The following is a 12,031-nucleotide window of genomic DNA, read 5'->3' on the forward strand; positions in this document are numbered from 1 at the left end:
CCTTTCATTGTTGGAGTGAAGAGGAGACGGGGAGTAACATAGTCAGGGAGGATAGGGTTTTGTCTGTCTGATACTTCTTACGTATGTCGTACAAAACAGATGTTATGTTGCATATTCAGGACACTGGCTCTGACCTTCGGTGATTGGCTGCTCAATGTGGACCAAATAATTAGAAAAGCTGTTATGTATGTGTATATAAATCACTGTATATTAGAATTCGCTATGCATCTGTTTTTAAAAACGGTATCAAACTAATGTACAGTATTGCAACAAACTGTAGGTTCAGTGAAGTCACTTTTCTGTATAGGAACATTTTATTTGTGGCTCTCAGCACACAAACATGTCAAACCAACTGCCTCCAGGCCAGAAACATACAGAGGTTGCTCAAAGCCCCTAGCCCATGCATTCACCCATGGTTTCGACCGTAGTTTAGCCATGTTACATAAATTATGAAAAAATAAAAGACATGTCATCGGCATTACACATCAATCCCCCCAAAAATTCCAAATATCACAATAACATTATAATGTATAACAGAGGCATGCTGGAAAGTCCCTCTTAAAGCCAACCATTAGGCTCGGATGGCTATAATATTTAGCATCTTCGAACAAGCAATCAGCATATGTTTAAAATAAAGTAGGCTACACAGCATCTATAAACAAATAAACATCCCTTCAACTAAATAACAAAACTATACCAGCATCTATCACTTATGTTGCAATGATTTTTTCTCTTCAATGTCTCGCGTTGCCATGGTTACCATAGCCTTCCATGTAATTGTGCAATTGTGTAAAAAGTGCACGCCCATGCCTAGATGATGCACCACGTGTGTAGATGCTGTTCACAGCTTTCAAACAAAAAAATCCGCTTGGAAATCCGTTCAGGCATTCATGATTTATGGGCCATTATGTTTTCTTCAGATGTAAACAAACATGGCTGCCATGTTTGAAAGAATGGGTTGGTATGGGGGTTAAACATGCAATTTCGCGATCGCGATCATGCCTAATACATTTCTGGAGGTCCAAAAAAAATGTTTTAATTTTTTTTTTTTTTTTTTTTTCAAAAACGGCCCAAACTCGGGAAACTCGGGGTTGGCACAGCGTTGGTATCAATACAAACTCGGGAAACTCGGGGTTGGCACCAGATGTGTTAATAACTGAGTGCTAGGTGAGGTGAGGTGGAGTGGAGACACTGAGAAACCCACCTGGCTGAGATAGAGCCACTGACCCAAGTGGTGAGGAAGTCACTGCAACCTTCTATTTTTTTGTTATTTTTGCTGCTACAATGTCTGAGGAAATAGGTTTACGAAGAATCAATAAGTAACAATAAAGCAACCTTGAACCATTTGCTTGATTATTTTCACATTCATTCATTGTCAGATTTCCTTAAGAGCCCCATTTCCACTGTAGGGCCGACCCAGAACTAGAAACAGAACTTTCCAGAACCAAGAACTTTCAAGAACCTGTGAAGTTCCGGTACCAAGTTCTGCTTAGGTTTCCATACAGCCAGAACTAACCGGGATGGTCCCATAAAAGAGCAGCAGCGCTGCTGGCCCCACCCATAGGTTCCCAGAACTCTAGTTTAGTTCTACCTCAGGAGCAGGACCTAAAAAATGTTCCAAGAACCTTGTCTGGAAACAGGCCGTGCGCAATGGAAACAAAACCAGAACCAAAAAAATAGGTTCAGGTTCCTCAAAGCTCTGGTTCCACCTTGCAGTGGAAGTGCATGTTTTGAACTTCCAGGCCACTGTATAAATCTTTTTCTCTTTCTTTTTTCCCCTAACATACAAGTATTGCAAAAATGTGTTTGGTAGAGGGCAGGACAGGCCTAGATTGCAATTCATATTGTCTCTGACTATTTTCACTACATATTATTTAACCTATGGAATTTCTTGTTTTAAAATGTATACTTTTTTATTTAAAAAGAACTATATATATATATATATATATATATTTAAATGTAGGAAAATAAATGAGATTTTTACTCGAGCCAAATAAATATTGGTCCGTGTAACCCACAAATGGGTCCCGACCCTTTGTTTGGGAAACGGTGCCATACAGCGTAGCGCCACACCATGTCACACCACACCGGCCACACCTGCCCCCTTGAAAAACACCCCGGGGGGAACAGTGGTTTGGGTGTTTGAGTGGGTGGGCTCTCTCCTCTAAACAAATGCTTGTTTTTCTTTAGAGGGCGTTGCTGTTATATTCACACTGTTTAACAGAGGAAAACACCCCCTGGCACAGGAAATGGACACCATGGTGTTTGTGCTTTCATTACTATTCTTGCGAGGGCCAAAATGTCCCCACGAGTATAGCAGAATTTGAGAAACCGAAATTACGATGACAATTGCCATGGTCCACTCCTTGCTAGAGAAATTGTGTTTTTATGGTTACAATTAGTAAAACATTCTGGTGGGGGTTAGGATTAGGCTGATTTACAAATGTAGTTTCCGTGTCACCGTCGAAAATAGTAGATCTGCAAGCTCAAAACTACAAGCACTAGGACACGAGAGGTTGTAGATCTCTATTGTTGGTGTGTGACAGCGGTGTGCAACTATGTATATTATAACTTAGTTTAGGTTAAAAAATAAATGAGGGTAAAAATGGCATTCATAAAATGTACAATCTAAAAGTTTACGGTGCTCACAAGTATAGTAATACAAACTTGTGTGTGTTCTCCACGTGTGCTTGTTTTAAAGTGTGTGCATGCATGCAATACAGCACGCACCGATGAACGCATGTGACGAACACATTTATAGGCACAACATGCTATAAAATGGATGGGCGTTGCATTAGTGCTTGAACTACCTGTTGGGTCACTATAGGTTTCTGTTGAGCTTGTTGTGCAGACAGTTCTCACGATCTGAGTGCTTTCACAGCATGTTCCTTCCTTCACTCAGCAAGCAACCTACAGCTTCCTCATAAAATGAGAAACTCAACAATTCTATATTCTTTCTCTCTTCCCTTTGTCCACTATTCACACATGGGACTGAAAAAAAGATGCACACAGTCAAATCCAGTGTAAGTCAGAGCGTTGATCTCAATTCAAAACAGAGCGTAAGGGTCAATTTATAGTTAAAGGTAACCACTTAAGCCTTGTTTTATACTTCTGTGTTGTATGAGGGTCTAGTAGAACCTTATATTGGCTGTTTTTGCAACTTTTAAATATTTGGACATTTTTGCTTAGAATGACATGCTCTGAATAGAGATGCCAGTGTCAATATGGTCACTGGATATTGCTGGGTCCACCTTTGTGATTGTCTCTAAAACACACATGCACGTCCTCCCAAAAATAGTGCTGTGGTGTCCTTTTTTTTTTTAACGGTGCAATAAATGGACACGGGGGCACAATGCAGTGACATCATCTACTATTTGACTCTTGATGCCATTCAGCCCAGGCCGCACGTTTTCATCGCTCATACCATACACACATACAGTACACCCTCTCTGTCTGCCTCATTATCTTTCTGGAAGGATTCCATTGCCATTACATCCTTTGTAGTGCTGTGAACAGGAGCACATTGCTAAAAGCAGCTCTATGCTGAAAGACACACAAAGCCCCCTCAACGTGCACGCCACACACACACACACACACACACACACACAGTCACACACACAGTCACACACACACACACACACACACACACACACACACACACACACACACACAGATCCCTTCCCATCTAAACTGCATCCAACCCTTCCCACCATTGTTAAAGACGACTTCCTCCGTGAATTCGGACCCTAAACATCACATTCCCAGCACGGAATGCAGCTTCAAACACACACTTTGATCACTTTAAGTTATTATGTTTATTTCTGTAAACATGGCAAGAGATATGTTGGCAACAAACATGCTAAAACTAACAATTCACATTCTGTAAGTTAAAATAGCTTCATAGATACAAAAGAGAGAATAACAGAAGAGAGGGAGAGGGGAGTCCATTCTTCCAGGAAGTTGGTCAGTAGAGGAGCCTTCGGGGGGGTATTTGAGGGAGGTAACGTGGGTCCATGGTCAAAGGGACTTCTTCCAACTCAGTCCATCACCGACCGCAGTTCTGCAGGAAGACCCTCCGCCTGCCGCCACTGTGCGTTGCGTAGCTTGAACCATTTCTGTAAAGCAAATGAAAGAGAAAACAATTGAAGGAGAGCTCCCACGGGAGGTGTCACAAACAGGTGGTGGTGGTTCGTCTGACGGCGTTGCAGCCAGCCTATTGTTTGGTGACGAGGTATTTGTTTCTCGAACCGTGTTACTTTTGGCACAAACTGCCTCAGAGCCTGACACATGATCTGGATGAGGTAATCGGTATGGCTGACAAAGATTCTGAGGTGACATGAATATTCCTGAGACATTATCGTCGTCGTTGTCGGGTGAAAACCTTGTATGTCCAAAACCGTTGGTTTTGCATTTATCCTTCTAAAAATGATTTAAACTAGTGAAAATAGCCAATCTACAAGCACACAAAGCCTCGGATCGCAAGGCGTTGTTTGCTTGTAGATCGGCTGTTTTCACCACTTTTGTGCGACGGCCTTGTATGATGAAGCAGGGCTTTACTTTTACGAAAGAACGTACAAATTTGAAACTTGGAGATACGAGGTTTCCACCCGACAACTACGTTATACAGGTGGGGTTCACGTATTGTCAGGATTTAAATTTTGAACAAAACACACCGCGGCTGGGTTTCCCCAAATGTATTGTTAGCTGCACTAGTATAATCTCATGCCATTGACTCACAATGGAACTAAGACAACCCTAGAGCCAAGCTGCATGAGGGAAACGGAGGGGGGAAAAAAGCACATTATTTCCATCCAATTTTGTGGAGCACGCTGACATCAACTAACCCAGGGGTCGGCAACACAAAATGTTGAAAGAGCCATATTGGACCAAAAAAAACCAAAACAAGTCTGTCTGGAGCCGCAAATTTTTATTTATCATTTGTATTTATCATTTAAAAAATGAACTAAACTAGTGAAAACAGCCGATCTACAAGCACACAACGCCTCGCAACGCGAGGCGTTGTGTGCTTGTAGATCTGCTGTTTTCATTACTTTTGTGCGTCAGTCTTGTATGCGGAAAAAAAACTGGGAAAAAAAACATACAAATTTGAAACTTGGAGATACAAGGTACCTGCCCGACAGTGACGATAAAAATATCGTTAAAACAAAAAATATTTTTTTTCATTGTCATACATTTTTGAAAAAGCTCCTGGGAGCCACTAGGGTGGTGCTAAAGAGCCGCATGCGGCTCTAGAGCCGCGGGTTGCTGACCCCCGAACTAACCCCATTCCCACCGGGCCAGTTCATGCAATAGCACACGACATTCTGATCACTCAGCCAATAGGTCCAACAGTGAAACATTGACCAGATGAGTGCTGTGTGCTGAATTGTTCGACACTCTTCTGTGACTGTGACACACGCGCCATTGTTTTGGTGAGCCCCAGGTTGTCAAGGAATCTACTAAACACTGGTGACATCATCTAGATAACACTGAGGGAAAGGGAGGTGTGTGTGTGTGTGTGTGTGTGTGTGTGTGTGTGTGTGTGTGTGTGTGTGTGTGTGTGTGTGTGTGTGTGTGTGTGTGTGTGTGTGTGTGTGTGTGTGTGTGTGTGTGTGTGTGTGTGTGTGTGTGTGTGTGTGTGTGTGTGTGTGTGTGTGTGTGTGTGTGTGTGTGTGTGTGTGTGTGTGTGTGTGTGTGTGTGTGTGTGTGTGTGTGTGTGTGTGTGTGAGAGATGGGGTCGATAGTGTTGAGGACGTCATTCAGCCAATGAGTTAAACCACATGCTTCCAGTCACTTTGCATTGGCTCCCAGTTTAGGCAAAACACAATTGATCCCAGTGATTTCCAAATTTGATTTCACTGACAACACATGGGATTCTAATTTGGAAGTTATGCTCTGCCTCTGCCTGCACTGCATTCTGTGAAATATGCAACACTGAAAGTGTTCTGAAGTCAACTCGGCTATTTACACTTTAAGTAGTTCTGTTTTTGAGGTTTTTACTTTAAATAGTATTTAAAAAAAGAGCCCAAATCCATTTTGGGGAAAAAAAGAAAAAAAAAATGAGTGTTCATTCAATATCTCTAAAAAGTAGATGAACCAGTCTGTAAAACTGTGATTTTTACAGACTGCTTATTTACTTAAATGGAGCACCTTTATTGGCACTATTAATTTTGTGTTGCCGTCTCATAGATTGTGACAAAATTATATTTGTCATTCCTTCAGTTAGCTTTTTGCTGGCATGTATTGTATGAATGTCTTTGCCTTGAAAAAATAAATAATAATCTTTACACAAACAAATTCCCGTGAATGGCACACTTCGTCCACTTCCGTTGATCAACAGTAGGTTATATAATGACCACCTCTTAAGCTGAGTGAGTATACCTTTATGACAGAAACCCAACAGGTGTCTGTGAAAGACACCCAGCGGCTGAAACAACTTGAGAATGAATGTTATTAATTTGAAAAGAAGAGGGAGAGGCTGTAGACTAGAGGGTGTGGTGTGGTCCCTTAGGCAGGCAGGCAGGTATTTATTCTCAAATAAGAGCTTTGTTCACAAATCCAAACATGGAACACGACACAAAAAAAGCAAATAAAATGTCAGCTGTGGAATGAAGTCAGGTCTTTTGACAACGGGCCAGTGAGTCTACATCACCCTCACTGGATAGAGCTGCCCAGTCAAGTTAGCCCGGCTTTTTCCACCTTTGTACACACATAATGGAAACATTCAGTTGCCAACACTGGGAAGGGAGGGGGGCTGGATTTCCATCTAAATCTAGAGCAGGGGTCTTCAATGTTTTTTGTTTTTTAGGCCAAGGACCCCCTGCGCTGAGAGAAAGATGAAGCAGGGACCCCCACTACATATAAAATTGTGTTGCGGGTTAAACTCTTTCATAGATACTGTAGCTACATATTATTTTTGGGCAGGTTTTATTACATTGAGCAATGAGCTGAGAATATCAAATAATTATGTAAAAGATTACTCATACGACACTGACCATGATACTGTCACTGACATTATCTGATATTTACAGGATTCTGTTCTGACCATACGAAGCATGATTCGAACATGACACTGAAGATGTCAGGGATCTTAGTCCTCGTCACATTCCTGTTACAGGGATGTCAGTCCCTGTCACAAACAACCCTGTCACGGGGATATCAGGCCCTGTCACAGGGATGGCAGAGTTCACAGTCACACCAACTATAAAATAATGAATGATATAGTGATCGTTATAGTGCTCAATGTGAACAGTCCAGTTTAATGTAAAATCAGCTATTTGGAAATCGATTAGATATTGTCTACATTACCGGTATATAAGCAACACAAGACATAACAATAAAGCTTACATTTTAATTGGCCGGTAAGGGACCTGGATATTAGGGAGTACTGGCCCATACAAGGTTGAGAAACACTGATGTAGAGTCAATAGTCCACGCATTTCATTATTACGGAAGAGTTTATGCATTAGAAGTGAGTGCATGTTTATGTGCAGTGTCATAATGGTAAAACAGGTGTCATGTGGATCTGATCATTTCAGGGCGTGCTGAAGGAAGTTCGTACTTTGCAGACAAATTATGCAAAGTATGTTGCTCTAGGCCGGGGAGGAGAAGGCTCTCAAAACATATCTCCCACAGAAATTTGCCTATGAGACGAAACTGTTTTAACGAAATGACATCAGCAGAAAATGGTACACTTTACATTTGTTTTTTTAAAGACTCTGAAAAGGCACTGTCCGGAACTCTTGGTAAATACAGCTAAACAAATGATCTCTGCTGTTGCCATCGTTGCATCATCAGTGCCAAGGAGGAACAGCAATGCTTTGTGGAGCAACTCTCGGTATCAGTGGAATGCTAGTGGACATCATAGCTTCAGTCTGCCCTAAACCTTTCGGACTCTGGGACGTGCAGAGAATGTTAGAGAGGCAGGGGCTGAACTTTCTAAAAAGGGCCTTTGGTGGATATATCGAAAAATAGCAGACCTCCAAGCTCACAACGTGTCGCAGAGTGAGCTCCGTAGCAGCTTGGGGGAAAGAAATAACCGACCATTTGTAAAAAAAAAAAAAAAGAAAATCTGTTGTGTCTGTTTTGGCCACAATCTTGTTTTGTTGTCCTATGACTTTCTGCCTGACTAGCCTCCATACAGTGTTGTTTCAAACAAGTAGGCCTAATTCTATTGGCCACTTATGTTCCGACTGTGTCCATCCCGCCACTCCGACATGTCTCCATTCCGACACTTACCCTATCTCTAACCCTAACCCTAAACTTAACCCCTATGGGAGTGTCGCCACTCCGACAATAAGAAGTCAATTTCGGAGTGGCGACATGTCGGAATGGAGAGAGACTCCCGTTCCGACTATGTTAATAATTTCTGTAAACTATGTTTAAATATGCTTTATTCTTTTTTTGTTGTTTTGCCAAACCTTGATAGCAAAATGTTCCTCAACAGAAAGATGTAGAGCTTGGAGGTTGGCTATTTTCTCTGGGTTATACCACTCATATGCATAATTTCTACACAGAAAGGGCATTTTTTTCAACATAAGATGCTGCATTCAAGTTCAGGAGAGTCTGGAAACGGCAATTCTCTTGAATGCTGCCTTCATATGGCATGGAAAGAGGGAATTTGCATTTCTTTCACCATAGTGAAAACTGCATTCATGGTCCACTCTCATAGGTATTTTGGTGTGAGGGCACCCTTACAAGTAAAAGTCCAGAATTCAAAATGTACTTGAGTAAAAGTACAAAGGTATTGGTATCAAAATGTACGTCTTCGAGTACCAAAAGTAGAAAGTACTCATTATGCAGAATGTCCTATTTCAAATGTATACAAATCATTTGAAAATAGCAGATACAAGCTAATGTGTCACAATGCGACAATGTGTCGCATTGTGACACATTGTTTGTGAGCTTGTAGATCGGCTATTTTCAAATGGCCGAAATGTATATAGGGTTGAAGTTATCAATGTTTTTTAAATAAGGATTCAAATCTACAATTTTAAAATAGTTTTAGTGGAGTAAAGGTACAATATTTGGATATGAGATGTAGTGAAGTAGAATTACTTTCAAGTAAAGTAGCCTACAAATACCTCAAAATTGCACTTAAGTAAATGTACTTAGTTATACACCACTGCTCAGCAGATATGTTTTACAGATATTGTGTTTTCCACTGAGTGGGAGCTGGGAGTATAGTGGCACTGTATTTTCTTGAGAGTGGGAGGGCATGTTAGGTGAAGATCCACCCTGAAATAGACCCAAAATGTGTACAATTACGTAAAGGTTAAAATGCTTGTTTTTGTGAACTGTTTCCAAAAGCAGAACATGGGGCGCCCGCTGGTCTAGAAGTCCAGGCGCATACCATATAGGCTCTGATGCCTGACCGTGTGTCGTGGGTTCGAATCCCGATCCCAACAACCTTTGCTGCATGTCAGTCCCCATCACTCCCCCCCATTTCCTGTCAGTCTACTGTCCAATCAATAAAAGCCCAAAAACAAACCTTTAAAAAAAGCAGAACATCTGATATGAGGTTATAAAGAGAGAGACAGCATAGAGCTTCATTGATAATAATAGGCCTACTCAAACTGTATTTTGATATGCATGTCTGCACACACCCAGATTAGGCATATTCAAATGTCCTCCATTCACTGTCGGTGAAGTGATTCCAGACAATGTTGTTGTACACTTGTGTTCAATGACAAAATAAAAGCATCCATCCATCCAGATATTTGAGTCTGCTCTTTCGTTTCAACAAGAGATGCAAGCATTTATCCTAAATCTGAAATCCATTAGTCCTGCATAGCAAATAATACTATTAATCCTGCACCTGGACTGCAAATACTGTATATTTTCCAATAGGCTGTAAAACAAATTAAGAGAGTGCGTTGACTTGATTTTTACAACCAAATCCAATTAAGCACTAGTTCCCATTCCCAATGCAGTGACCAGTGATGATGAACCAGTTAGGCAGGCTTGTCAATCAGGTCTACAGAGTGAAATTATGCTGCCCCAATCACTGAATGACATTTCTGCCCCTCTTGTCGACTCAGTCTGTCATGTTCTGTCGTGTTCTCAATACAATCTTTGACTTCTTCTTATGAATATCTGAAGTCTTGTTGTCATCTTTATTGTGACACGTGAAACATGACTTAAAATTATGTCACACACACACACACACACACACACACACACACACACACACACACACACACACACACACACACACAATAAACGACTCTGGACGCGCGCAGCAGCAATAGAGTCAAAAGGCAGTGTCAGTGAATCAATGTTCATGAACCAAATAATCACCACTCTGACCGTGGTCATAAACTAGTCATAAACATAATACAGTACAAGATACAACAGCCTGTTCAAGTCGTATTCAAAATGTTACAGTCTTTGCTCAATGGGGCGAATCTAAAAGCTTTTAAGTCTAGCAGCACTACAGCAAATCTATCACCTGATGGCTAATTAATAAGTTAATTACATTGTGTCTGTGAGGGATTGTAAACGTTTTTTCTCTCACTATATTTACTTATCTGCTGCAGCCTACCTATTCTTTATTGAAAGATCTATCAACTCTCCCGTTGAGTGAATTTATTCTGAATTCTGAAGTCAGCTTTCTAAGAAATTGTACAGAATCCTTCGAAAGTGGTGTAAAGTAACTAAGTAGATTTACTCAAGTAGCCTAGGCAACTTTTTGTTAGGTAGGTCTATTTGAACTTTACTTGAGTATTTCCAAGATAGTTCTACTCCACTACATCCAAATATACTTTTACTCCACTAAATTTATTTGAAAACTTTAGTTACTTTGCCGATTAGAATATTTATTATAATATTGACACACCATGTTGCCCTATATGTTATACCTAGACCTATAGGCTATTTGAAAATAGCTGATCTAAGCGTTGTGAACTTGTAGAACTGCTATTTTCAAACATTTTGTTGGCCCTACTTTAAAGTTTAAGTAGGCTACATTTTGATACCAATACTTTCGTAGGCCTACTTTTACTCAAGTACATTTTGAATTCCAGACTTGTACTTGTAACAGCAGTATTTATCATTTTACTATTAGGTCAAACATTTGAATATTTTCCACCACTGTCCATCGACCATCTATTCTATTCTAAAACATCGGCTACTCACCAGGGTCTCCTCCTCCGTCAGCCCGCACTCTGCGGCGATCAGCATGAGCGTCGTCCCGTCCGGATGCTTGCTCACTTTGGTGAAATTCTCCTCCAGCATTCTGACCTGGTCCTCCGCTAACTTCATACTTTCCATCCCATTTGAGGCCATTTCCCCCCTCCAAAAAAATGTAGAAAAAAAGCTCGAAAGGAACCGTCGGTTGCGCGCCCGGTATTTAAAAAAAACTCAAGCTCTGCTAAAGATAAAGTCCTCTTATTAATCCAGTCAGTTCTTCCTCCTCAGTCCCATCCAAATCTATGCGAACAAACCGCGTCGATACAGCATGGGTTGGTCGTGAGAGTCTGACAGCAAACTGAGTGAGATCACTACTTGTCACTGTTGTCAGTTTTCAGTGGACGTCCTCCTGGCTCTGCTACGCTGCAAGTGAGGTGGGGGCTATGTGATGTGTGTGTGACTGTGTGAGAGCGTTTTACTACTGTCAACACAGTGGCAACCGGGGCAAGCCCACAAACACAGACCTCCCCTCCTCCCTCTTCGTTCTAACGCACTGAACATGATTCCGTTATCCGTATAATGAATCTCTGAGATCACGCGTTTTGTCATGCCAGTAGTTTGAAACAGCTGACGTTACTTTATTACAAGAAACTTTACTCTTAAAAAAAACTCAGCCTTTTCTGTTTGTAAACTCAGTTATGCAACCTTGTTTTGCCCGGTGACGAAACTAAGGAGGGTGCTGATGGGGGGGATTTGCACCAACTGTCTGCTCTGTCCATGCCATGATGAGCTCACCAGGCTGAGCTATAGTGAAACATCTGATTTGCAATAATGTGAATGTGAATAGACAATCTGCATTTGTGTCTGCAATGCATGTTGATTTGTCTAACTTACTTTCTGT

At 41.2% G+C, this 12,031-nt stretch overlaps 1 protein-coding gene across 1 annotated transcript; it reads right to left on the reverse strand.

The window, feature by feature from the left end:
* Positions 1-3,838: 3,838 nt before the first annotated feature.
* hopx (HOP homeobox) lies at positions 3,839-11,435 on the reverse strand. Its single transcript, XM_080745756.1, has 2 exons — positions 11,137-11,435; positions 3,839-4,115 (listed from the first exon to the last, which is right to left on the reverse strand). Exons 1-2 carry the CDS (start codon positions 11,284-11,286, stop codon positions 4,038-4,040), a joined length of 228 nt encoding a protein of 75 aa, XP_080601882.1. The 5' UTR covers positions 11,287-11,435; the 3' UTR covers positions 3,839-4,037.
* Between the last annotated feature and the right edge of the window lie 596 nt (positions 11,436-12,031).

This window comes from Nannobrachium achirus, assembly GCF_963921795.1.
Source record: "Nannobrachium achirus genome assembly, chromosome: 17".
NCBI lineage: Eukaryota > Metazoa > Chordata > Actinopteri > Myctophiformes > Myctophidae > Nannobrachium > Nannobrachium achirus.

Coding starts and splice junctions, on each gene's coding strand:
- hopx (XM_080745756.1), bottom strand. CDS start 11,286: ATGGCCTCAAATGGGATGGAAAGTATGAAGTTAGCGGAGGACCAGGTC. Junction 4,116..11,136: donor TGACGGAGGAGGAGACCCTG/GTGAGTAGCCGA, acceptor TTTGCTTTACAG/AAATGGTTCAAGCTACGCAA.